The sequence below is a fragment of the Ricinus communis genome, chromosome 8 (assembly GCF_019578655.1).
Source record: "Ricinus communis isolate WT05 ecotype wild-type chromosome 8, ASM1957865v1, whole genome shotgun sequence".
Classification (NCBI taxonomy): domain Eukaryota; kingdom Viridiplantae; phylum Streptophyta; class Magnoliopsida; order Malpighiales; family Euphorbiaceae; genus Ricinus; species Ricinus communis.
Genome location: NC_063263.1, coordinates 7,528,658 through 7,555,687, shown reverse-complemented (window position 1 = coordinate 7,555,687; position 27,030 = coordinate 7,528,658). Strand labels below are relative to the sequence as shown.

The window sequence follows — 27,030 nt, the reverse complement described above, 5'->3', positions numbered from 1 at the left end:
TTTATTAGCCTAATATAGCAGTTATTTAGGAAGGGAATGAGACACTGAGTGATCATGTGTCCCATGCAAAAAAAAAATGAATAAATAAATAAATAAATAAATAAGTAATTAAATAATAAATAGACTTATTTAGAATAATTATTTACTACCTCAAATTACTTTTATACAAGAGAATTTATTTCTATATATCATATATCTTTATCTATAAACTAAAATGATAAATAATTGAAAGATATTTAATAAATTTAAATAATAAAATATATGTCAATCATTTAATATTAAAGTATAAAATATTCATAATATGTATTATTTTTTTTAATTATTATGATCTGTATATTAAATTTATTGTGATAGTGGTGTGATGTTTTTTTTTTCAAAAGAGAAAGTGTTAGGAAATATTCATATTTCACTATCATTTTTGCCCCTTCATTTCTCTTCTCTTTGCATTCATTTATAATATCTTTGCCTCATTTCGTGAAAATCCTTGCCTCATTTTTAAATACAATTCATCTACCAACATTAGAAATAAAAATTAAATAAAATTATAAATTGACTAAGTAACATGTTCGTAAACAACAAATTGACCAATTTTTATTCAAATATCTTGTGAAATATATGGCATTGATTCGGTGTTACATGATACCAATATCATATATATTTTAAATTATTAAATTTAATTTTAACTGTCATATAAAAATTTATTAATAAAATAAAATATATATTTTTTACTGTTATATAAAATATAGATAAAATTTTAACAATATTTATATTTTATTCTATCAATTATATTAATTTTAAAAAATCAATTTTATTTTTTTATTAAAGACAAAAAATTTATATCGCGGGTCTGATTACTAATAATAATCCCATTGTAACAGGGTAGTATCACATTAACAGAGATCAGGAAAAAAAAAAATAATAAATAAACCAACGGCTCAATTTGACCCAAATTTCAGGACTCAAGAGTTTAAAAGGCTAAAATGCAATTTCACTCCTTGTACTTAGAATTAATAGGCAATCATAGCTAAGATTTTAAGACTACTTTATTCAATAACTTAGTAAAAATTATCAATTAAACCTAATTGAAAAACATACTCAATTCAAGGAATTGAATTTCATTCTTAAATTTTATACTAAATATCAAATAAAATAAATATGAATTTTTATTGATTTAATATAAAATTATCTGATTTTAATATAATTTACTTAATATTAGATATTATTTTTAATTAAAAATTAATTCAACTAACTGTTTTATTCTTTTTGAATTTTTATTGGACTTAAATTATATTTTGATATTATTTTAGATATTTTGTACAAATCATAATTTTATATAATCATGGCTCTTTTTTTATCTTAACTATTTTCAAAAATTTAATATTTTTACCAAATAACCATCAACTATACTAATTTATGATTTTATTAAATTATATAAGAAAATATCTCAAATAATTTTTTAATAATAAAATTAAATAACAACGAGTATGGTAATATTACTTTATTTATATTGTTAATTAAAATATTATTTTATTATTTTTATTAAATTATAAAATTATAAAATAAATAGATTGAATTGATTAAATCTTTTAAATTATATTAATAAAATTGTTTGATTTTATTTATTTTTATAAATTTTATCATTTAATAAAAACTATAAAATTTGATATTTAATATGAAGATAAGGTTGAATTGATTAAATCTTTTAAATAGATTGTATTGACCACTTTTAATTAATAAATTAATCAGAAAATTAAAATATAAATACTGCAAATTGTCACTTTAACCGAGTTTAAACAGACTCAAAAAGCAATATCAGGGTCAAATATGACTATTTCAGTAAAGTTTGGGGGCAAGTTAGACATGTTTCCTTCACATTTATCAAAATCTCGAAGGTAAAATTCTCAAACCAATAAAATTTAGCAGAGAAAATTTCAATGGCGGAATCAAAACCACACTCAACAGCCTCTCCATCGTCAGGTATATCATTAGTATCTAATACATGTAAAGAAATTTTGATTCTGTTGATGATAATATAATGTCTGATTCTGTTAAAGATCACGACTTATTAGCTCTTTCTTTCAATCTTTTAATAAGTTATGTTATTAATCTTTGTTCTGGAGCCTGATCTTTACTTGTTGTAACCTTTCATTTAGGTGTATTGATTTACTGTTGCTGATTGTAAAAGTGGTTGGCTATACTTTCAGTTCATCCTATTTATAATATAGACAAAATGTGGAGTTGAATTTCTTTGGTAGACGGAAAGGAAATAAAGAGGGAAATGTATTTCTTTCACCGATATAATCATAATTTCTTTTCATTGTTTAAATGGATGCGGATATATGCTTACATAGTTATCAAAGTTTCCCTTTTATTTTTTCTTTTTGTAAAATTTGAGCTGCTTATGGAAATTTTAATTGTTCTTTACTGAATTATGTGTTCTATGTCTAAAGAGGCTACTATTTGTTACATTTTCTGGCAAAAAATGAGGTTTTTTTAATATCTTCTGAAATTATTCTGTGATGTAAAATCAGTGTTTGTTAATGGTGTTTGTAATTGTTTTTTCGTGTATGAATCTTTGAAGCAACTAGAGTAGCCCTCAGATTGAACTGAATCCGAAGAACTAAGTGTTGAGTTCTGTGGTTTTGAATTTGATGTAGAGAAAGATGTTCATACTGCGCATCACCATAAAGAAACACATGGAACAAGTGATGACATTGATGAGAGCACCCCAATAGATGAAGTTAAAGGACCAGGTGTTCTTGAACGAGTCAAGGAAGAGATTGAGGCCCTTGTTGGAGCAATTCTTCCTAAGAAGGATGAGAATCACAAGTCATCTTCCTAGCAATGAAATGAAGTAGGTTGAAAAGAAAAGAGAAATTTTCTTACTTTTGTGATTGAATAATGGAAATTGATGTTGTATTATTGATGACTTTCAATTCCCCAAGTCAGTATATCTGCTGAAACTTACTTGTTTTTATGCGCTTGGGCATTGTGGAATGTGGAGAATGTATCATTCATTCATTTATTATTTGCTTTGAGATTGAGAATGCATCGTTGCTCTATTATTTGCTTTGAAATTGAAAATTTCTCCCTTTCTTTGACATTAGGTTACATAATTCCAAGAATCAATTCTCTGTTTAGCTGTGGGACAAACAAACAAGCTTGAGTAAGCTGTTTGAGATTATCCAGTTCATATAATGAATTGAATTCTTTTGTCTAGTGCTTATTTAGGTGCTTATAGTACATGATTACCTGATATAAGAACCATTATTTGCCCTGCACACACTTAGCACAGTATGGCTGAGATGGATATTTTCAATTGTTTATATGTTTGGATGGTGCAGAGAGATGTCTACTGAGAAGAGTGTTAATTTCTGATCGATTCATTTTTTAAATAAATTTTAATACATTTTCAAGACATAATAAGGTATTCTAACAGCATTGATGCATAATCATTAACCAGTCTGTTTGAGAAGGTGCATTAATGGCTAAAAGGGAGATGGTGAAATCAGAAACATTTATTTGTTCAACTTATCTAGAACAGGGGCATTATGATTTGTTTGCTTGTTGTATTGTGTAGCCTCTTGACCTGGAATTGACATGTGTAGTTTGTTTCTGTGTGTGGGCATGGTCTAAATGCAACAGCTAGGAATTCTAGTTCAATTTAACTAGAACAGGGATATGTAATTCCTATGCATGTGCAAATTGTGGCCAAAATACAGCTTAGCAGCTAGGCTATTTGGTCTGCCTGTCTTGGACCCAAATGATAAGTGCTAGTATTCACATGTTATTGTTCACATAGTGTAACATTCCTCAAAAGCAAAATAGGATAAAAGTGAAAAATGAAACTTCAATCCTGTAAGCTGTAGAGTGGGTAAAAAGCAAGCAATCTGTTTCTTGCATTACATGGATGTTATTTTCTGTGGTTTCAGGTGACCTCAAAATAAAAAATAAGGTAACTGTCTTATGAAGATAGTGTTCTAAAAAGGTGTGTATTCGATAATGCATAATTGTGCAACTGTGCACAGTCACTTAATTGGAGGGCTGGGGTGGGAGTTCAGGCCCTCTTGAGCCCCTGCACATTGCAAAACAATAATGTATCCACTCGGACCACACCTATTGAATTATGCATGGACAACAAGGTGGTGTTGTTGAGAAACATAAGAGTAGTGAAAATGCATGATCACATGTTCTTATCCAAGTGCTCTCTTTTCCCCTCAAAGATGGAAAAGAAAGTTGCCCACTGAGGATAATAGAGCATAGCTGAATTATCAAATCACTCTAATCAACACAAGTATCGATAAAGGGTTTCCTGGTGGACCAGTTGTATGGCAAGTTGTTTAAACTTTTACACTTTCCTTTTTGCTTGTGATATTTCATTTAGTTATTTTTCTTTCTTAACATCTCTGAGTCCTCAAAACCCCCTTAATTTGGCAAATTCTCTCTCATATGCACATACCCAATTAGAGAATGGAGACTATCACACAGCACTATTAGGTTTTACCTAGGCTTTACAGGTTTAAAGGAATTGGTGTAACCAATGCCTTGTTTCACAGGTTTAACTTGACATATATTTTGCTTCCTTAGTTGAAACCTGGTCTTTAACAGCAACATGTGCTTGAGTTCAATGAAATTGGTGATGGATTTTGATTTTTGATTTGGATTTTAACTCATAATCCTGCTGACCTCGATACAACTACAACTCAAAGACAACTATAACTTGGATGCAATTGTACTGTTGATGAATCAAATTTACAATTGAATGTGGCAATGTGCATATCTGGAGACACCAGAAAGGCATTAAGGACCACCAAAAGAGTCTTTAATTGCCACTATAGATGATTGTTGAAATGGATGGTCAAGATTGGATCATGGTGGATGTTTCCCACCTACCAACCTGTGAGAGGTTGACCCTTGTACTCATTATTTAATTTATTAACTAACTCATTTAAAGATCCTGTTGCAGTTCTGCTGCATGTGTCAGACATTGATACCGTTTTTTATTTGTTTTTAAATGTAAATGCATCCCTGTCACTGGATTTCTTTTCTTCCTTTTACAGGAATGAAACTACCAGGGCAAAGAAAAGGCTCTGCAGCCTAGGGAGTAGCTAAGATTTTCTTTCTTTTGTTTTTTTCTTTTTAATATTTATCATGAGTGATTTATTAGGGTACCTGCAGATTTTTCAGACCCTAAAAGAGGAGCTGTAATTTTTATGGAAATGGACCATCTTATAAAGTGCTTTTCTAGGCTGATTTTGAGAGAGAGAATCAAGTAACAGAACTGCTGGCTTGTGTTGAAAGGTAAAGAAATCAAAGAATAGAGGTGGAGAGACAGAGAAAAAGAGATTTGAGGATAAGGGTTTTCGTTTTCTTTCCGCCCTCAAGTGAGTTGTCAAGTGAAGAGAAAACAAGTGTTTTTCACTATATGACAAGGAATTAGAATCACTTGCTGGTTAAGCAACATCAGTAGCTCTATCAGTATCAAGATAAGAGAAGAAAACTAGAAAAGAGAAACCGAAGAAAAGTTTTGGTGGTTTTGTTGGGTTGATTTTTGGGAAATGGAGTAAACTTGCTAGAGCTTTTCTCCACCTCTCTCCATATATATATATATATATATATATATACACCAGCAATTATCATGCATGATGGCCTCCTAATTAAAGTGATCAAAAGCTTCCTTCTTCTCTCTCTTTCTCTCTCTCTCTCTCTAGCATATAATCATCATAGTCACTATCATCATCTGTAGGTTCCTTCAGCAGATGGAGGCAAGACTCTGTTGTTTTCTATTAGCACTGCAAATAGTAGTGAGATTTGTTCCCTGTACAAGCAGACCTTTTGCATCTAATGATGGTGTTGGTGTCAATCAACCAGGTTAGCTGCTTGTCTTCTCTTTCAAACTTAAAAAGGACTTTCTTTTCTTTCACAGCTCTATTTCTTGCAATTATTATACCTCTCTTGTTTTACCTCCTTCTATAACATAATCTTCCTTCTCTTTCTAGTTTCAATATTGATTCTTCTTTTATTTCTTCCATTGACATGTCGAAAGAACATTAGAGGAACTCAAATTTTGATTGTTCATATTCGATATATCATAATCATAAAAGGGGCAAAGAAAAGGAGAAAAAAAGAAAAGAAATGAGAACTTTTTTTCTGAAATAGAACTGCTTCTTTCTCGGTGTAAAAGTTGACTGCTGTTTTTTTCTTTCTTTCTTTTTTTAAGTTTTAATTTTAGGTGACCATTTTCCAAGGACCTTTCTTCATTGAATAACTTTTTGCAAATTACTGTATTAATTAAGGACTAAACAAACATTAATTTAACACATGATCAGTGACAGGTCAGAGTCCAGAGTCTCTGCAGGTTCTTTTGGGATCAAAGTTTGGCTTTCAGATGGAATCTAAACAAGTACTTCCTTTTTCTCTCTCACTCTCTGTTCGGAATAAGTTAAAAGTTTATCACTTAGTAGTATGACCAAAGAATGATGTTAAAATAAATGGTATAAATTTCCAATTTTTGAAGGGAATCAAAGGCAAGGAAGAAATAGTAGGAGCAACTGACGAAGCATACTCAAAAGGGTTGAGCAAAATAGGGTCAAGCCCACCAAGTTGTGAGCACAAGTGCTATGGTTGCACTCCATGTGAAGCAATTCAAGTGCCCACAACTAGCAAAGCTCACAGCCATTTGGTTGTCAATTATGCAAATTATGAGCCCGAGGGTTGGAAATGCAAGTGTGGCCCTACTTTCTACAGCCCATGAACTTTATATGACCATGCCTTTTGTATTGTACAAATTTCATAATATTATTATTATTATTATTATTATTATTATTATTATTATTATTATTATCACCTGTTTGGTATCTAGAATGAAGAGCTTTTGTTTAAATAGGAAACTAGTTTACTAATGGTTTTTGTTTTAATTTGGGCCATTATAAAAATAGAGGAACTAATAAATTCTATTGTCAAATTAGGTTTAAAAATTATATTTGGTTGAAATCTATAAAATTAATTTATAAATTTAAAGTTTATATGCTTTGAATGTTGCTGAAGTTTGTTTAAAATTTAATTAAATTCTTATAGAATTTATTCTAACTAAATCAAATTCTAGCAAAATAAATATAATTTTTAAATGAATTTCACATTAGCAAATTAATATATTTTATGATATTAGTATATATTTATTATTTTTATCATTTTTTATATTTTTTATATATTTTTAAATAGAATGAGTTTTTTAATCCAAACACAAAATTAAAAAATGTGCATTGTCCAATGAATCAACCCGTGGATATATTGTATTTCTTTGCATTTCCCTATTATTATAATACAATCAATTTCATCTGATCTTAAAAATGTCTTTAAATAATAATTTTTTCTTGCAAGTTTTTGTAATTTTTAATTTTTAATTTTTTTAAGAAAAAACATGTTAGTTAATACCGAACATTGTTTGAGAATCAAGGAAAGTTTGATATGAATCAATTCCTTCTAAAATATTATAAAACAGTGGAAGACATATTATTTTTTTTTTTTTAAAAAAAAAAAAGCAAAGATAGTAGAAGATAATGAAAGGGCTTGAGCAAATCAAATTAATTTAGATCTGAGTATTAATATGACTAAATTTAAATTAATAGATTTATCTTTTACATTATAAACTTGTTTTATTTTCTTATATTTTAGATATGGGACAATTTGCACAAATACAGTGGGAGCTTGAAGAAATGAATAAGTTTGAATAAATCAAAATAATTTGAGTTTAATTATCAATAGGGTTTTGAGTTGAGTTAATGAATTTATTATTTACATTATAAAAGAATAATTTTATATTAATAATTGAGTAAAAAAAATCACACTGTAATATAAATAGGTTTCAGTAGGACTATAGGAGTGAATTCTAAAATCATTTTCAAATGACTCTTTACATAAGTTAAATTATTTATTATAAAAAGCTATTCAATAAAATAAGATTTCAACGTACATTTTATTTTTTAAATATAAAATGAATAATAGATTTGGCTCTCTATATTTGAATAATCAAATTTATTCTTTATTATTTTTGTAAATATATTATAAGTTCCTATACATTTTATTAATTGATATCTAATATTTTTTTATTTTTTTCTTTGAAAATAATTCTTTTGATTCTAATAAAAAAATTAAAATATTAATATTTATTAGATAAAATAAAATAAAAATAAAAATAAAAATTAAGAGAGCATTTGACTCATAAAAATATTTTCACTTTTTATAAGTAAAAATGCTATTTATCTCTCTAAAATAAAAGGCATATACTCTAATAGAAATTAAAATTAATTTTATAATATACCGTTATTTTTAGTCAAAAAAAAAAATATATTGTCATTCCCTCCACTCTCACATATTCTTTCTTCTCCATTATTATCCTTTATTATTCCTCTTTCTTTTCAATTTCCATCTAATTTCTGAAAAATAAAAATAACAATTTGTATTTCTTACAAGTTTGGAGAGAATATGTGAGGATAGGTAAAGAAAGAAAAAAATCGATTTAAGGTGAAAATCTTTTATAACCAGTATAGAAATTTGATCCTATTTTTTTTATTAATATATTTGAAATATTTAATTTTTTAAAATTAATATAATTATTTTCTTACTAAAATATTTATAATATACTTTTTAATGTAATATTTGATAATTTAAGATATTGATAAATTTATCAATTTATTTATAATCCTTGAGAGATATATAAAAGAAAAAAAAATTTAGAAAGTACCATTTGGAAAAGGGTGTAGCAAAATTTATCGCCATTGCGCTATCTACCCTTGATTTGGCACACAGTACCAAACTGCCCATTTAGCAAAAGAAAGGACGAACTTAAAGAAAATTTGAGTAGCTCAGGATCGAAGCAAAAATCTCTGCAACTAACATTTCCTTCAATGGCGTTCTCTGGCTCTCGCGTAAGTCTCTCTCTTTACGCTCTCCATATGCTTTAAAGATCCCCCAACTTTTAACTTCACTGGAATTGTATCTGTATGTCTAGATCTCGATCCGAAAATTTTATATTTGGAACATGCCTGCTTGGTTGCTAAGAAATTTTAGGAGATTAAGGAGTAGAGAATTGTACTTTTCATGTTATGTTATTAATTTTTTGCTGTTATCTACGGATCTCTCTTTGTTACAGCAGTTCTCTTTGTACCAATTGTGATTTTAACCTAACCCAATGAGGCAAAGTGTAATGTTCTTCTTTATGCTTGATTTGATCTGGACTTTCGAGACTTAGGCGTGATATATGGAAATTTTAAGTTTTGAGATTCTGGGCTGTGTATGGAAATGATAAATACTTACGGGATTTGATTAGTTTAAGATCGTGTATCTTTGTTGATTTTGTCGCTTTGGATAAATCAGTAGAGTAAGAACTAAATTGCAGTGGTTGATTGTTCATGTATCAATATGGGAGACTTCTTTTCATGTAAATTTCTTGATTAGATAGCTTTGGTTGAATCTTGGAGCAAGAACTAAATAGTAATGCTTGATGGTTTTGTGATTTGTTCGAGATTGTTTTTTTTTTTTTTCTGTCATCTCTTGGTCAATGTATATGTATACTTTTCAAGATCTAGACTTGTATAGTATTCCTTCCTGAACATGATTTTGAATGTTAACTTTGTGTTTTGTAGGATGCATGCCCCATGGTTAAGAATATTCTATTGCTGGACTCTGAAGGGAAGCGTGTAGCTGTCAAGTACTACTCAGATGACTGGCCAACTAATACCGCAAAGTTAGCTTTTGAAAAATCTTTGTTTGCAAAGACTATGAAGTCAAATGCCCGGACAGAAGGTTTGCTTCATAAATTCCATAAACTAATTTATATTAAAGCAGCTTTCACTATTTTGCAGATAATGGTTAATTGGTTCATTACAGATTAATCAATCTGCATGTTATGTAACAAAATTGAACATCATAGAGTAATGAGTCTTTGCAGTTATTATACAATGCAAAGTCCTCCATTAACAGTCTACATTCCAATCAATCAACCTTTCTTCGTTCAACAAAAAGATCTCTTGTTTCATTAGAAAGCAAGTTGGAATATTTCTCCTTTTATAACTAATCACAAAGATAATTTTGCGTGCCAGCAGCGCATGAAACAGTTGCCTAGAATTCATTGTTTCATCTCTCAACATTACCAAAGTCAATAACTAACAAGTAAATTCACGACTATATATTCTCAGTATGCTTTTTATTGAATATAAGATCATACTTAGCTTGAAATCTTTTCCTATCAAATTTGAAGTTACTATCCCATCGGTAGGTTAAGATTCTAAGTAACTGGCTTTCTGATTTTGGGATATAGGAAACTTTGGTCGAGTAGCAAGTCCCAATAGTAGGCTAAATCTTCTACATCTATCTTGTTTGCATTTCATCCTTAGCAATCCATGCATAACAACTTACTTTGAAGTTACCAGATGGGTAATCTTTGAATGTGAATGCATAGGCAGATTGAATATTAGGAGGATCAGTGCATTAGTGCGTTATCGTTTAATCTTTCAAGTGAGGCCTTAGGCATGTTGCCTTATAGTTGTATCATTGTAAAGTTAAAACTAGAGAAGCTAGTCATGAGCCTTAGCGATTCTGCTTAATCTGGTCTTGTGCTTACTAGATACCTTAAACCTCCATTTCTTACATGTTTTTATATGCAGCGGAGATCACAATGTTCGACAACTATATTGTTGTCTATAAATTTATCCAAGACCTCCACTTCTTTGTGAGTGGAGGTGATGATGAAAATGAACTCATCTTAGCTTCTGTTCTTCAAGGCTTCTTTGATTCAGTTTCCCTTCTCTTGAGGTATTGTTATCTATAAATTCAGAATTTTTCTTTATTTTATTTGGTGATTGTTTAGTTATTAATTCTGTATTATTTATTCCTGTATCCCGGCTGTAGAGGCACTGTTGACAAGAGGGAAGCACTTGAAAATTTGGATCTCATATTCTTGTGCCTTGATGAGATTGTTGAAAAAGGGTACGCGGTCTGTTTCTTAAATTCATGCTGTACATCAACACTACTAGTCCGTCCTTATTTGGCTTTTTTCCATGTTACATTCTCTGCAATTCTTTCTTGAATTTGGGAATTGGAGTGCAATGATATACATATAATTATAAGGGAAATTTTCCAATTGAAGACATTGTGGAAGTTGGTATCCATACTTAAGGACTATTCACTGTTAAGGTTATGTAGTAGCTTACTCTGAGGTGCTGCTCATGTCTTTCCTAATGGTCAAGAAGCTTTTAACTCATGACTTTATGCTTCTGGTTTTGCAGGATGATACTCGAAACAGATGCTAATGTAATTGCAGGTAAGGTGGCAATAAATAGCATGGATCCTGGTGCACCTTTGTCGGAACAGGTTAGATTTTCAATCCATCTATAAATTTCAGTGTTAACTAATTAAACAAATATTACTTTGTGAAATAGAAGAACTGCCGAGTTCGCTATTTGATATAAGTTAAATCTTTGAGAGAGAGTTGATGAATGATGATGCTAACCACCAACTTGCATAATCTCTGGAACTATTTGCGTAGATCATTTATTGCTTTGCCAACTGCTGTTGTCATGCAATTTATCTCCCGCACCTTTTATCTAACCTCTTTATAATTATTTGCTAATGTTCTAGACAATAAGCCAAGCATTGGCCACAGCTCGTGAACACTTGACAAGAACCCTCTTCCAATGAAAAGCTCCCAGCAGATGCGGAGAGAAAATGGCATCCATTTCATTCTTTTGGTCAATTGCTTGTTCTATCTATTGGCGTGTAGCAGCAGTTCCTCCCATATATGTTTTTTTTTGTTGTGCGTAACAGTAGTGAGGACCATTCCGTTTTGGCTTTGGCTTGTTATGAGTACGATTACTGTTTATTTTAATGATTACTTACTGTTTCGGCTTTCCTTGACATTATAAGCTGGCTTGTAAAAAGCTTGCTGTGTGCTCACTATGCGGATGTCAAACAGACAAAACAAACCATTCTCACACTGCACGGCACTGCTCCATCAACCCATCATTCTCCAATATTATTCTTGTGACTGGAGTAGGACCAATATAATAGTGGTTTTCTTTTTCCCTTGAAAACCATTAACTGCACGTAAGCATTTTCGCTTTCTTGAACACTTTGAGTTATAGGAATAAAAATCATCCTTTATAATTGGAAGTATGAAGAAAATAATCGATTCAAAGTTCAAAATTCATATGCTCATTACAGAAAAATTTTAAAATCTGGAAGATCTTCATTGAAAAGTACTACTTGGGAATATAGTTATCAAACTCAGTCTGGACCGGCGGCCAATTCAGTCAGGTTCAGGTAGATTTTTAAAACTCGATTTATCCGGTAGCTCGTTGCAAGTTGCCATATTTCTTTCTTTTGCAATTTAATTTAAAATGACGTCGTTTTGAAGTATATGTCAAAAAAGAATTCAAAAACTATTTAGGGTTTAAAGTTGTATCTGAAAAAGAAAAGTCTTTTTTGAATGAATTCTTTTAGGGTTGTCGTAGATGTGAATTCAATTATTTGTGCATATTTTTTAAGTTGTATTTATACTATTTATTCTTGAATTGATTGCAAGTATAGTTTGGATAAAAAATTAAAATTGAAAGAATTGAGGTACTAAAATGGAGAAAAAATGAGGGGACATAGAATAATTGTTGCTAGTCGGCAGTTGAAGCATTTACGGGTAGCGGATGAGAGACAAATAAGTAGATCTGATCTGCGAGGTTCAGGTTCGGGTGCAGGCATGGCCAGAATAATAACAAATGCACGTGCAAATTTACAGACTCAGACTCTCTTCACTTAACAAGTCAACACGTTGGACGGCCGTTATGGTGTCAGCACGTTACACGCTTGCAGGTTACCTCTTATCTTTAACCAAAAAAAAAAAAGATTCCTTCTTTTTTTTTTCTTTCTCTTTTTCTGAATTTTCCTCTTCCCTCCCCCTTCAAACATTTCCGGGAACTCGATTTTTGTTGCTGTGCCATTAGTTAATATAATATTAAAAAATAATTAAAATTTTTATTTTTTATAATAAAATTAAATTTAATTAAAAATATAACTTACTAATTAATAAATTAATATAATAATTATATATAAATTTAAATTTCATGTGTTAGAAATAATATATATATCAAAATAAAAATTATAAGTACCAGAAATTAAACATACATGTCAAAATAATTTTAGATTTTAGAAATTAATATATACTAGTTGTTTATCCGTACGTTACATATGATCGTTATTATTATTTCGATTATAAAATTAAGTTGATAGATATAATTTAATAAAAATTTTAACTTTTAATATTACTTTATAATAATTACAAAATAATAACAAACTAAATATTTTTAGTTTTTAAAATTTTAAGATTTTATTAGTATAATAATATAAAAATTACTTTTAAAATATTTGTTAATTAATATTAGTATTATATAACTTAATACTATAATTGATATTACTATTTTTAGAATTAAAATTTTATTATATAATTAAAAAAATTAATTTATTATTAAATATAATGTTAATTTAAAATGTTATTTTTAGAATTAGATTTATTATCTAATTAAAAAATTAATTTATTAATTAATATAATGTAAAATATAAATAATATGTTTTTTTAGAATAGAATTAATATATTATCTGATTAGAAAATTATTTATTAGTTAATATAAAATTAAAATATAATTTATATCCTATTTCTTAGATTTAGAGTCAGTGTTTAACTAGAAATGTAACTCATTAATTAATAAAATAATATAAAAAACTATAAAATTGTACATAAACTTGAATGTCATGTTTTAAAAATAATACACATGTCAAAACAAAAAATTTATGTGTCAAAAATTAAACATACATGTTAAAATAATTTTAGATTTCATAAATTAATATATATATATATAGTATCAAAAATCTTAGTATTATTGGATTGTGGTCAAGGAAGGGTGTATGCAGTATCAAACATTAGCTTGACTCTCAAGGAAGGGTTTGTGGTGATAGTTCCTTCCAATTGGAAATTTGTTCCAGTGTAGCCCTAATCGAAGCTTTTAGCCTTTAGAAGTGGAATTCACTTGGCGAAGGAAAAGGGGTTGTCGCATGTTAGTTTTGAGGGCGAGTGCAAAGCGGTAATTGATATGGTCAATGGGAGCAGCATAACATCCCAAGAGCGTTGTGATGAGAATGATGATCAATCCTTGTATTAATTTAGGGTTTCTTTCAAGAATACGTCATCCTTTAGTATTTTTAGAAAAAAGTTAAGACTTGAAATGGTACCTTTCTTTAATGTGTATTATACGTGGGTTTTACGTATTTAAGTCATTTAAGCTATGGTTGCTGTGTAGGATCAATTTTACCTGACAACAGATTTATGGGTCGAGTTGCAACAATTTACAAAATCATATATGACATTACTATAATTAAAATGATATTTTATTAAATTAAAACAAAAAAAAAAGACGCAAAAGCTCATCTATTATTTTATAATTAAGCCTTGTGAATGCCCAAAATTTATTTTCTCAAAATTTTGTTAACAAGCAGCAGGCAAATAGCAGCCGGATGGGATCTACTATTGACATTTGCTTAACAGCGGCAGATGACAACAACAGTATATGTGTTGCCGCCACTTGTGAGAACTCAAATAGTTGGTCCCTCCAAACAATTGCAAATAATTTGCCCAAATCAGCTTGGCGATATAGGGAAGCCACTTGCCTGGACTGAGTCTTCCGTGAACCAACCAAGAGACAGGAGTGAGTCCCATTGGCATTTACAAGGTGGAATCCACCTTGAACCTTCGGTCATAGCCAAGGCCCGGTTCAGAAAATAACTCTCCTATCCTAGCCATCTATTTATGAAAATTCATTAATTTATTAATTTTAAATAAATATAAGTCAGCTAATATAATTTAATTTAATATATAACTCCTGAACCGATGAATCCCACGAACACATATAACGCCAGTGCTTCAAAATATATGTATAAATATATTTGAAGTAGCGGTGGCATTTCTGTTTTGGGAAGGTTGGCTTGAATTGGTCTCTTCGGGTGGGAAAATCTTGCCACAACAGTCCAATCCAACGTCGAAATCAATACTAAAAGATATACGCACCACTTGTACGAAACCTGTACTATATAACAAGAATCAACAATTCTTCTTCTTTCATCACTAAATTGTTTCAAATATTATATTTTGGTGGGGTTCAGTCGATTTTGAGTTTTTAAAATTTATATACTTAATTTTAAATTTAGATATTTAAATACTTAATAATTAGACACACAGCAACAAATAAAAGAAAATAAGATTTAATATATAAATATTTTATAATTTAATATTAAATGATGAATTCTATTATTTAGATGAATAACTATTTATTCAATTATCTTGATGTATAGAAATATATAATTAAAATAGGCAAGAAAAGCACGTGGGCGAGAGAATGTACGAGCGTAAAGGAAGAGCAAAAGAGTGGCTATCTGTGTATTTCATTATAGAAACAAACAAAACAAAACAAAACAAGTAAAATGGATAATTTTAATGTCTTTTTCTTCCCTTTCTCATATTCAAATTTTCAAACCTCAAATCATGGGCTGTCTATTTCGCATGAATTTCCCCAAAAACGTGCAACTCAATTCAAGTCCCACAGACCTTCGAATTTGGGGAATCACGAACCAGCCAGTCAAGAAATATCAAAGCCTTATTCCGTATATATATGAACAGAATATTTCTTTTCAAAGTATATGTTTCAGAATTTGTATATTTATTTAAACTATTTAATATATTCATCAATATTATTAATATATATTTTTATAACAGTAATAGTATAAATTAAATAAAAATATATTTAAAAATTATAAAAGTTCTACTTACGTAGCACTTTAAATAAGTTATTTTTTATTATATAATCTAATTACAATTAAAATCTCTATTTCTTAGTTGCTTATTCCATACCAAACCACTCCTAAATTCCTTATTTTCTGGTCAATCAGTTTCTTCTTTTTTTCTTTTATGAAAAAAGAAAAAGTTATTTAGTGAGATAAAAAAATTGCTAAACATTTTCTTTTTATATTTTGAGGTGAAACTAATATTATATTATTCAATTCATTGGTTTTGTTTGATATAAAAATATTTTGAGCAAAAATCTATTAATTCTGGATTATTTGGAACATAATTGAAAAAATATAACCATTTCATTTAATTTTATGATAATTTCAGCATCACAATTGATAAGAAACTTAATTATTGTTTTAAAACCTAACTTGGGTTTGGTTTAATATATAGTATAATTTGGATTAGTTCAGCAAACCGTACACGTTTTCTATAATATGCAACTAATACATAATATTAATTATTTAGTATCTTAATTAGCTAATAGCTAATGCACTACTGGGTTTTGGCCATATTTATCTAAACGAAAACTAATTAATTAAAAGATGTTAGTTCCATTAAGCCTTTATGTTAAATTAATCATGATGGAAACATTTGGCAGTCCTATTTTTCGAAAAAACTAATTAATTATTTTTTTATGAGTGATAATAGTTACTAATTTTCTACTTAATTATGTGAAAAATTATGAAATCAAGGAATAAACAACATAATACAATAATTTCTGAATTTGTGAAACTAAGTTGCTTTCAATCTATATTATGATTTTGATGGTGGGTGGTGATGATATGGAGCCCATTATCTTCTCATTGGTTACTGCTTTAAAAATCTTCACAAATAATTAATTAATTGTGGGTCATCCTTTTTATGCACATTTAATGTTATAAAATAATGGTGGAACAAAATAAAAATAAAAATAAAAATAATAATTGGAAAAAGCTAGGTCATGAGTCATGACAATACTACACAATGCCAATAGCATTGTTATTAACATCAACATGTTCATCTTAGCAATAGTCCAACCAATTAGTACAAACACCATCCAACTTTGGTGATCAATCAGTTATATTAATTATGATGACCCTACTTCATAACTTGACTATATTTTTCTTTTCAAAGTAATGATTAAATATCCAGTTTCCAAATTAACAGTCAGTTAAACATCTAATCATATTTTAAAAGAAGTTTATATCAAAAGTTAATATAAAGCTTTAAGTGTAAAAATATGATTATGGTATTTCATTAAAAGAAAAGAAAAAAGAATTTACACCATGGTAAAAGATTTGTCATTCATAATCTTAAGAGTTTATAAAGATATTGATTAGAAGGCATTTTCCAATGTTATTGATTTTTGTGGAATACAATTAATGCCACCTTCATGGGTTCCTCTATTTGTCTAGGGAAATGCATGTGCAATTTATAATATGTTCCCTTGTCACAATTTTCATAAGAAACTAATCAAATTGCACATAATCAGGAATATTAAGAAAATGTTATACTTGCAAGAAAAGGATGGCCACCTTGCATTTTAGATTCTCAACATTTCTATACCATATGATTCAATATTACTAACACAATATCTAAAAATAAATTTAGGTATAATTACTATTTTATCCCCTGTCTATATTATACCGTTACTTTCTGATATTTAAAAAATATATATTTTTTTATCTTTCTATTTTGTATTATAAATCCATTTTTTCAGAATTTTTATTAAATAACATTAATTAGATTTAGTTTTATACTATTTACTCTTTGATGTCTGATGTAATATACAAATTGCCCTTTATAGTTCATTTATTATGCTAAAACTCTCTTGTCTAATTTTTATGCAAAAATTAATTTTAGTATTTGTATAAAAATAATTAATTAGTGTTCTTTAATTACTCTAATATTTAACATAATCAAATTCTAATAAAATTTAAATATCGTAAAAGTACTTATATTAATCAAAATATTAAAAATTTAAAGATCAAACTATATTTCTTTTATCAATTTAGATCATTATTTACATTGACTTTCAAAACGCAAGGGAATTTTAGTGCAATAAATAAAATATAGAGAGGAATTTGTGTATTACACAAAAATTCGGGAGGCAAATAATATAAAACCAAATCTAATTAACGATTTCCTAATAGAAATTTTAACGGAATGAGTTTCTAATATAAAATTACAAAATAGAACGATGAAAATAGATATTTTCTGAATGTTATGGGGTATGTAGTATAATATGAAAAAATACAATAGACAAATATTAATTACTCCATAAATTTACCATTTCTAAAGATATATGGCTACATTAAAACCTTTACTATAGTATTTTATCATAAAAAATAAAATTCTAATTTGATTTGGAATCCGTTCGACAATCGTTTAATATTAAATAATAATAAATAAAATAATCTATGAAGGTTATATGAAATTATTGGATTAAACAATAAGTTGGAGCCTATATATTCACTATGAGAATAAGATTATAGTAACAATATATGTGTATTAATATTTCCTTATTATATACCTAAATTAAATAACAAAATGTACATGCATGATTGTAGTGCAGAATATTTTTGTTGAATGGATTTAGTATTGTAATGTCTCCTAGTTGGCTATTTGACTGTGTTGCAAATTGGAGTGGGAGACCTTAATGCAGGCCCTACCCCCCACTACTCACTCTTTATATATTATGAATATTTCTTAACATGACATGTTATTCCTTTGTTAAATTGTTCAAAATTCTAGTAGCAGCCCAAAGAAAAATGACATTGTAGGCTATATTTAGAATGTAATATACTCTGTTCTTATTTGTTCAAATACAATCATTTTCTTGTCTTCTTTTTTTCAAAATGGTCCTAAATAAACAATGCAACAAATACAAAGAGTCAGGTTTTAAAATACTTTCAGGCACATGAAGTAGTGACAACTTTCTCGACCCTTTTCCTGACATGATAAACAAAACTACAATAAACTCAAACCCATCTTCACTCACATAATTATGGAATAATGGATAAGCTTTGGCTTAATTAATCCTATTACATGGAAAAAGAAAATTACTTAAGATTTTTAAATTTTGCAGATATATATTTTTTAATTTCCATAATACTAATTGAAAATGTATTTTTATTTTCTGAAAGCAAAATACAAACAAAACCCAGCTGTGTGATTGTACAATTAAATGAAAATATAATTGTTTGACCAAAAGACAAAACAACAAACATGTCATTAAAATTGAAACATGACTAATTATTATAACAACCAGGTTCCCACATATGCTTTTTAGTACAAAAGTAAATCATATATTTGTTCATACAAATTGTAATAGAATTCCCATTGTGATAAGTATGATAAACATTTTATATGCTTTATTAGTTTAGTAGTAAGCTAAAATGGTTCTTAAAAAAAAAAAAAAAAGTAAAATTTAAAAGTTATATATATTTATTATTAAAATAGATCAATAAATTTTATATTATGCACAGAGAATAAATAAATATAAAATTATGTTTCATTGCAAACTTACTTTAATAATGTTTCTCCATTAATTGCAAAATTCAGTAAATCCTAATAAAAAGACTCCTAAATCTCTGCCAAATTTTGTGGTTCTGAAAATGTAAAAGAACTGCAGAAATTCACTGTAAATATTATATTAAATATGTATTATTATGTTAACTCTTTACCTTTTTCTCCGTATATTTTTGGTTATTTTTGTCCATAAATGAAGACTGGCAAGTAGTAGTTTATTTACTAATTATAAGATTTCTTGCCACGTAGAAAAGTAGGTCCCACGCGCTGACCAGTTTTAAAAGGACTGGCTCTCAAACACTGTTTGCCAGGTCATTTTAACGTGCAAGAATCTGTACAAAAATTATGTTGTATATTTTTAATACTTTCTTTTTCTAAAAGTTAGGTATTTCATATCAGTTTCTTGGCGAATGAAATTAAAAAATAAATAAATTATCCAATTTAAATTTTATATTAAATTAATAAATAAATAATTAAAATATATATTAGTGATTTATATTTAAATATAAGTATTTGTTGTATATAATTTTTTATTTATTATAACGCACCGTTATATTAAATATAAATTTTAAAATAAAATATTTAATTAGTTGTAATTTTATATTATTATTAATATTTTTAATAATTAAGGCACTACGTATTAAATATATATTATATTATAAAATACTCAAATAATGTGTTACTAAGTTATTATGTATGTAAAAAAAATTAGGATTCGTCCCCTCGGATTTCTTTTCCTTTTTTTGTAAGTATAACGAAACAAGAAAATTTAGATTTTTATTTTGTTTAATTTCTATTTTTGAAAAACAAAAAAAAAGAAAATATAGCAAAGGTTAATAAGGGAAGTGAAGTGAAGGCACCCCGGAAATTGCTGGCATTGGCTCTGACTTGCTTGCATCGAAGAGAAAGGGAGGGAGGGAGGGAGCGAGAGAGAGAGAGAGAGAGAGAGAGAGAACCAAAAACATAAAACAAAAGAAAAACTAAAAAGAAAATCAAACCAAAAAAAATAAAAATAAAAAAAGCAAAGAGAAAGAAAGAGTTTCTCTCCCTCTTTCTCTCCATTGCCTAAAACCCTCTTTCTCTCTCATTATTTCTCTCTCTGAAAATCAAATTTCTTCCTCCGAAACTACAATTTCTTTTCTTTCTTGATCTGCTACTCAATCCAGCTGTTTTTTGTTTCTTCTTCTTGTTCTTGTTCTTCTCATTCTTTCCTTTTTGTTTTCTTTTGCTCAAAATGGGTATTTGCTAATTTTTTTTTGCTCAACATGAACCAGCCTCCTGATAATAGGTAATCATTTGTTAATATTATAAAATAACATTCTTGTTCTTGCTTGTTTGAAGTTCTTGAATTTTAAGGTTTTTAATGAAAGATTTGGTTACCCTTTTTTCTAGCTGGACATTTTCTTGTTCTTTTTCATAAGAATACTTTTTTTTTTTGAATGTGATTCTGCTGAATGTGGAATTGGGTATTCTGATTTCAGCTGATAATGCTGGAAGGATAGATATCACGAAGGGATTGTTTGTCAATTATGAGGATCTTTTGTCAATTTTCTAGCTGTTAGCGAATGTAGATTTGTACTTATGTGTCTCATTTGGAATTATTGTTTAATTATCTGTCTCTGTCCTTTTTCTCCTAAAATTCTAAAATCTGGTAGTTAAGAATTTTGAATGTGAAAATTCATATATGATCCATTTCATGGATGGAGTGTTTTTTTTTTTTTTTTTGGAGTTTAATGCTGAAGCTTAATTATGTATGATTTTCATGCCTGGTGTTTAAATCTCCATGTTGGTTTTAAATTTATATACTATTTGTTAAATGTATGTTCTTTTAAGTTAATTTCCTATATTGTGTTTGTTTCCTTAGGCAGGCTTTGGAAAAATAAATTGTGCATAAGCCAAAAGGGACACCTTTGATATCTGCATTGAAGGCAGGATTTGTGGTTACCCTTTTGGGGTTTGAGCCGATATAAGCCTTGAGATTAATCTGTGAGAGATGACACGAGGAAGGATAAGGGCGAGGCTTCGAAGGAGCCATCTTCACCCGTTTTCATGTATGCGACCAAGAACAGAACATGATGAGGCACCACATCCGATTGAAGGCCCTGGATATTCAAGAATGGTTCACTGCAACCAACCAAGTATGCACCGGAAAAAGCCCTTGAAATACTGTTCAAATTATATATCCACCACCAAGTACAATGTCGTGACCTTCCTTCCTAAGGCACTCTTTGAGCAGTTTCGGCGGGTTGCCAATATCTACTTCCTTTTGGCTGCTATTCTTTCACTTACACCTGTTGCCCCATTTTCTGCTGTCAGCATGATTTTCCCTTTGGCTTTTGTTGTTGGTATTAGTATGGCAAAGGAAGCTTTAGAAGATTGGCGTAGGTTCATGCAAGACATGAAGGTTAATACCAGGAAAGCTAGTGTCCACACAGGGGATGGTGTTTTTCAGTATAAGCCATGGCAGAAAATTCAGGTTGGTGATGTGGTGAAAGTGGAAAAGGATCAGTTTTTTCCAGCTGATCTGCTTTTATTGTCCAGTAGTTATGAAGATGGGATATGCTATGTGGAGACTATGAACTTAGATGGTGAGACAAACTTGAAGCCAAAAAGAGCATTGGAGGTGACCTTGTCTCTCGAGGATGATGAGGCTTTCAAAAATTTTACAGGAACTGTAAAATGTGAAGACCCAAACCCCAGTCTTTACACCTTCATAGGTAATATTGAGTATGAGCGGCAGGTTTATCCTCTTGATCCTAGTCAGATTCTGCTTAGAGATTCTAAGCTCAGGAATACAGCCTTTGTATATGGGGTTGTGATATTCACTGGCTTTGACAGCAAAGTCATGCAGAACTCAACCAAGTCCCCTTCAAAGAGGAGCAGAATTGAAAGAAAAATGGATAAAATTATTTATATCCTTTTCAGCATCCTTCTGCTGATCTCAATGATGAGCTCAATTGGTTTTGCAGTGAAGATAAAGTTACAAATGCCAGACTGGTGGTACATGCAACCCTCAAAACCTGAAAATTTGTATGATCCCGACAGCCCTGTCAAGTCAGGTCTAGCCCATTTGATAACTGCTCTCATTCTTTATGGGTATTTAATTCCCATCTCTCTCTATGTTTCAATTGAGGTTGTGAAAGTTTGTCAAGCAAAGTTCATTGATGAAGACCTGCACATGTATGATGAAGAAACTGGCAATACTGCCCAAGCGCGGACATCAAACCTAAATGAGGAATTGGGACAGGTGGATACTATCCTCTCTGATAAAACTGGAACATTGACCTGTAATCAGATGGATTTCCTAAAATGTTCCATTGCTGGCACTGCATATGGTGTGCGTTCCAGTGAAGTTGAACTTGCTGCAGCAAAACAGATTGCAATGGACCTTGAGGAGCAGGACGATGAATTATCTAATGGTTCCAGGCCTAATAGCCATACACATAACTCGTGGGAGACTAGAAGTGGAGCACCAGAAATTGAATTGGAGACTGTCATTACTTCTAAAGATGAAAGGGATCAGAAGCCAGTTTTGAAGGGGTTTAGTTTTGAGGACAGCCGCCTCATGGATGGTAATTGGTTAAAGGAGCCAAATGCAGATGTCATTTTGTTATTTTTCCGGATATTAGCAATTTGTCAGAGTGCTGTTCCAGAGCTGAATGAAGAGACTGGCAGTTTCACATATGAAGCAGAGTCTCCTGATGAAGGAGCCTTTCTTGTTGCAGCAAGAGAATTTGGTTTTGAGTTTTGTAAAAGAACTCAATCAAGTGTGTTTATCTGTGAAAAATATGCTCATCCAGGACAATCGGTCGAAAGGTAAGGATGCAAATGAACAATTTTGTAGTTAGTTGGGCCTTTTCTTTTCCATCAGTCCTCATTGTGCCTGCCTCTTTGGAATCTTGCAGAGAGTTCAAAGTTCTCAATTTGTTGGAATTTACTAGCAAAAGAAAGCGAATGTCCGTAATTGTCAGGAATGAGGATGGACAGATTCTACTCTTCTGCAAAGGTGCTGACAGGTTAGACTTCTAATCGTCTTTTAACTTGATATTTTCATTTATGAAGAGTTTGAAGATGTAAGCAACTGGAACTCTAAATAATATAACCATTCTCATTCTTCGAACTAGTTAGGTTCTTTCTAAAAGGGAAATTGAGAATACTGCCTCTAAGCCATTTGAAATCCTGCCCCCTACCTGTGGTCCCAAAACAGAAAATAGAAAAAAATAGAAATCTTTTTCTTTTTTTGTTCGCATTCATTCCTTATTCCTCTGCTTCAATTACACAGCATCATTTTTGATCGTCTATCAAAAAGTGGAAGAATGTATGAGGAAACTACTACTAGGCACTTGAATGAATATGGAGAAGCTGGGTTGCGCACATTGGCACTTGCCTACAAAAAGCTTGACGAGTCTGAGTATACTGCATGGAATAATGAGTTTATGAAAGCCAAAACATCAATAGGTGCTGATCGAGATACAATGCTTGAGCGCGTAGCAGATATGATGGAAAGGGAATTGATTCTTGTGGGTTCTACTGCTGTGGAGGACAAACTGCAAAAAGGGGTACCAATTATTGTTGCATTATGGTCACTATTAATGCCATATCTGGTTTGCTTCTACTTATTTCCAACTTTCCTGTACAGGTGCCCCAGTGCATTGATAAGCTTGCACAAGCTGGTCTCAAGCTTTGGGTTTTGACAGGAGATAAAATGGAAACTGCTATCAATATCGGGTTGGCCTCTGACAGATTACCTACTAGGTTCTTGATCATGCTTATTGCTTTTTTTCCTAGAAGCTGAAACAAACCTCTCCTTTCGATGATGCAGATATGCTTGCAGTTTGCTTCGACAGGGAATGAAGCAAATTTGTATTACAGTGACAAACTCAGATATGATAGCCCAAGATTCTAAACAGGTATAAGCTACATGCAAGATAGTAAAGTCTTTGTTCTCATGGAATTGGTCGTTTTTTATGTTAAGGCATTGTTGTTTTTTATTACCAAACAGGCTGTGAGAGAGAATATTCAGAATCAAATCACCAATGCCTCTCAAATGATTAAGCTAGAAAAGGATCCTCATGCTGCATTTGCATTGATTATTGATGGGAAAACTCTGACTTATGCTCTTGAGGATGATATGAAGCATCAGTTCTTGGCATTAGCAGTCGATTGTGCATCTGTCATATGCTGTCGTGTCTCTCCCAAGCAAAAGGCACTGGTATGGTCCTTTTCTTTCTTACCTGCTCACTTTTTAAATTGACCTTTTCTCTTGGACTTGGATTCCAAATCAGCAAACTCCTTATTAGTGCAGGCAATTATGCTATTCTTGTTGTTGTGTTTTGTTTTTACTAGGTAACAAGGTTAGTGAAAGAAGGAACTGGAAGAACCACCTTAGCAATAGGTGATGGTGCTAATGATGTGGGAATGATTCAAGAAGCTGACATTGGTGTTGGCATCAGTGGGGTGGAAGGTATGCAGGTTAGTAAAGTATTGGGTTCCTCCTGCATAAATCATCTCTAATAATAGTATTTCACCAATTCGGTTCCTTTACAAATTGGGCTCTTTTAGATTTTTACTTTTGCAAGCTAGTAATTCCTTCTGTCTGTTGGTGACTGCAAGTAATTATTCCCCTTCCCCTTATGCCTATTATAATAGGGTCACACAAGAGAAGCACCATGCCTGTCTGCTATATGCGGGCTCAAGTCGAACTTCATATTGAATAGTTATTCTAGAGGCCCTCTTCCTAATGGGCTTCTTTTTCTACTCTGTTGAGATCAATGTTGTAACATGTCCAAAAAATAAAAAACAAAAATGCATCTAGGTTCTCCTTTTATTTATACTTTTTGACATTACAGTGCAAGCTTACACAACTTGCAATATCATTTACAGGCTGTGATGGCCAGTGATTTCTCTATCTCCCAGTTTCGTTTCTTGGAAAGACTTCTAGTAGTGCATGGACACTGGTGCTACAAGAGAATTGCTCAGATGGTAATAATCAAACTATAGCCATCTTGATTTCTTTTTCTGTTAATTTTACTGTAGTTGCATTCACTGCGTGGATATGGTTATCAGACAGGGATCATATGAAGTTTCCATCTAGGGTAATCTGTATTTAAACCTGGATGTTTTATTGCAGATTTGCTATTTCTTCTACAAAAATATAGCATTTGGTCTTACCCTGTTCTACTTTGAGGCTTTTACAGCCTTTTCGGGGCAGTCAATTTATGATGACTGGTACATGCTATTGTTCAATGTTGTTCTGACCTCTCTTCCTGTTATTTCGCTTGGAGTTTTTGAGCAAGATGTTTCTTCTGAGGTCTGCTTACAGGTTAGTTTGTCGTGGCTGTTATTTTGATCCATCCGCCAATATGATTTTAATTTTTTAATAAATTTTCTAATGCACACTATATTCCTATTGCAGTTTCCAGCACTGTATCAGCAAGGACCCAAAAATCTATTTTTCGACTGGTATAGGATACTCGGATGGATGGGCAATGGTCTTTATTCCTCTATTGTTATTTTCTTTCTCAATCTTGTCATCCTTTTCGATCAACCATTCCGCGAAGGAGGTCAAACTGCTGACATGGCAATCGTGGGTACCACTATGTTCTCTTGCATCATCTGTGCTGTCAACTGCCAGATAGCACTTACAATGAGCCACTTCACATGGATTCAACATGTATTTGTCTGGGGAAGCATTGCAGCTTGGTTCTTGTTTCTCTTACTCTATGGAATGATATCACCAATCTATTCTGGGAATGCCTTCAAGATTTTAGTCGAAGCTCTTGGTCCAGCACCCATATACTGGTGTTCCATTTTCTTGGTGACAGTTACATGTAATTTGCCATACCTGGTTCACATATCATTCCAAAGATGTATCCATCCAATGGATCACCACATCATCCAAGAAATCAAGTACTACAAGAAGGACGTCGAGGATCAACACATGTGGAGAAGAGAACGGTCCAAGGCAAGACAAGAAACCAAGATTGGTTTCTCTGTAAGGGTGGATGCAAAGATCAGACAGTTAAAAGGAAGGCTGCAGAAGAAACATTCAACCATAGTATCACAAACACAAAGTTACGCATCTTCTCCATCATAACCTTGTCTAATATATATATTTTTTCTTTTTCTTTTTATTTCTTTCCTTTTCCTTTTAATTTTTTTGGGGGAGGGGAACAAAGCTTGTAGGGTTTTGGTTGTTTGCAGTTTTTCTTTTTTCTTTCTTTATCATGGCCCTAGTAATGATTCATTTTGCAGTGATTTATTTTTTCTTTTTCTTCTTCAAATCTGGTAAAGTGGGGTTGGATGAAGTCCCATTCATTATACAGAAGCATTGAGCTGTTGTATGTACACTACCTATTAACATTTGAGAAATTAACAGCTTGTGAAAATAGTAGTTATATAATATATATATAATATATATATATATATATATATATACTAACCTCATTCTTCTTTTGCTTCTCAGTCTTCCTTTCTCTCGTTTAGAATTCCATTTTCTAACTTGGAATTGAATCTTTAAAGTCAAAACATAAAAATTTAAAAAATAAAAGAAAGAACTGGTCTTTATTTTAGCTTCTCAATTGTGTAATGGAAGAAATAATATTTGGACTATTCCTGAGTAAGTTTCAAGTATG

The 27,030-nt window shown here is 30.5% G+C and overlaps 4 protein-coding genes across 7 annotated transcripts; all 4 read left to right on the top strand.

Annotated features, from left to right (window-relative positions):
- The first annotated feature begins 1,818 nt into the window (after positions 1 to 1,818).
- LOC8284706 lies at positions 1,819 to 3,051 on the top strand. The gene is given in 3 exon segments (XM_002521336.4): positions 1,819 to 1,977; positions 2,658 to 2,830; positions 2,832 to 3,051. Coding segments are annotated over 3 exon segments (243 nt in total). The 5' UTR covers positions 1,819 to 1,934; the 3' UTR covers positions 2,859 to 3,051.
- A 56-nt stretch (positions 3,052 to 3,107) lies between these two features.
- LOC8284705 (polygalacturonase) lies at positions 3,108 to 6,838 on the top strand. 3 transcript variants are annotated; one of them, XM_048378718.1, is made up of 4 exons: positions 3,108 to 3,166; positions 5,061 to 5,871; positions 6,330 to 6,403; positions 6,518 to 6,838. In XM_048378718.1, the coding sequence occupies exons 2-4, from the start codon at positions 5,760 to 5,762 to the stop codon at positions 6,752 to 6,754; spliced, it is 423 nt and encodes a 140-aa protein (XP_048234675.1). In that variant the 5' UTR covers positions 3,108 to 3,166; positions 5,061 to 5,759; the 3' UTR covers positions 6,755 to 6,838. The 3 variants fall into 3 exon arrangements, with proteins under 3 accessions (XP_048234675.1, XP_048234676.1, XP_025013505.1); XM_048378719.1 differs by lacking the exon at positions 3,108 to 3,166 and having other exon boundaries at positions 3,185 to 5,662; positions 5,747 to 5,871; XM_025157737.2 differs by lacking the exon at positions 3,108 to 3,166 and having other exon boundaries at positions 3,185 to 5,871; positions 6,336 to 6,403.
- A 1,891-nt stretch (positions 6,839 to 8,729) lies between these two features.
- Positions 8,730 to 11,913, top strand: LOC8284704 (coatomer subunit zeta-1-like). The gene is made up of 6 exons (XM_048378673.1): positions 8,730 to 8,927; positions 9,645 to 9,804; positions 10,665 to 10,812; positions 10,909 to 10,986; positions 11,286 to 11,370; positions 11,638 to 11,913. The coding sequence occupies exons 1-6, from the start codon at positions 8,907 to 8,909 to the stop codon at positions 11,695 to 11,697; spliced, it is 552 nt and encodes a 183-aa protein (XP_048234630.1). The 5' UTR covers positions 8,730 to 8,906; the 3' UTR covers positions 11,698 to 11,913.
- An 8,400-nt stretch (positions 11,914 to 20,313) lies between these two features.
- Positions 20,314 to 26,679, top strand: LOC8284703 (probable phospholipid-transporting ATPase 4). 2 transcript variants are annotated; one of them, XM_048378044.1, is made up of 11 exons: positions 20,314 to 20,684; positions 21,265 to 23,212; positions 23,302 to 23,412; positions 23,679 to 23,955; positions 24,036 to 24,124; positions 24,219 to 24,306; positions 24,399 to 24,608; positions 24,743 to 24,868; positions 25,280 to 25,378; positions 25,527 to 25,718; positions 25,812 to 26,679. In XM_048378044.1, exons 2-11 carry the CDS (start codon positions 21,390 to 21,392, stop codon positions 26,490 to 26,492), a joined length of 3,696 nt encoding a protein of 1,231 aa, XP_048234001.1. In that variant the 5' UTR covers positions 20,314 to 20,684; positions 21,265 to 21,389; the 3' UTR covers positions 26,493 to 26,679. The 2 variants fall into 2 exon arrangements, with proteins under 2 accessions (XP_048234001.1, XP_015576118.1); XM_015720632.3 differs by having other exon boundaries at positions 21,261 to 23,212.
- Positions 26,680 to 27,030: the final 351 nt, after the last annotated feature.

Bases quoted from the DNA above. Each gene is read 5' to 3' on its own strand.
- LOC8284704 (XM_048378673.1), top strand. From the start codon at position 8,907: ATGGCGTTCTCTGGCTCTCGC. The intron at 10,813-10,908 runs GTATTGTTATCT...TCCCGGCTGTAG, and splicing joins TCAGTTTCCCTTCTCTTGAG to AGGCACTGTTGACAAGAGGG. The intron at 10,987-11,285 runs GTACGCGGTCTG...CTGGTTTTGCAG, and splicing joins GATGAGATTGTTGAAAAAGG to GATGATACTCGAAACAGATG.
- LOC8284703 (XM_048378044.1), top strand. From the start codon at position 21,390: ATGACACGAGGAAGGATAAGGGCGAGGCTTCGAAGGAGCCATCTTCAC. The intron at 23,213-23,301 runs GTAAGGATGCAA...GGAATCTTGCAG, and splicing joins CCAGGACAATCGGTCGAAAG to AGAGTTCAAAGTTCTCAATT. The intron at 24,869-25,279 runs GTTAGTAAAGTA...TATCATTTACAG, and splicing joins GTGGGGTGGAAGGTATGCAG to GCTGTGATGGCCAGTGATTT.
- LOC8284705 (XM_048378718.1), top strand. From the start codon at position 5,760: ATGGAGGCAAGACTCTGTTGTTTTCTATTAGCACTGCAAATAGTAGTG. The intron at 5,872-6,329 runs GTTAGCTGCTTG...ACACATGATCAG, and splicing joins TGTTGGTGTCAATCAACCAG to TGACAGGTCAGAGTCCAGAG. The intron at 6,404-6,517 runs GTACTTCCTTTT...CAATTTTTGAAG, and splicing joins TTCAGATGGAATCTAAACAA to GGAATCAAAGGCAAGGAAGA.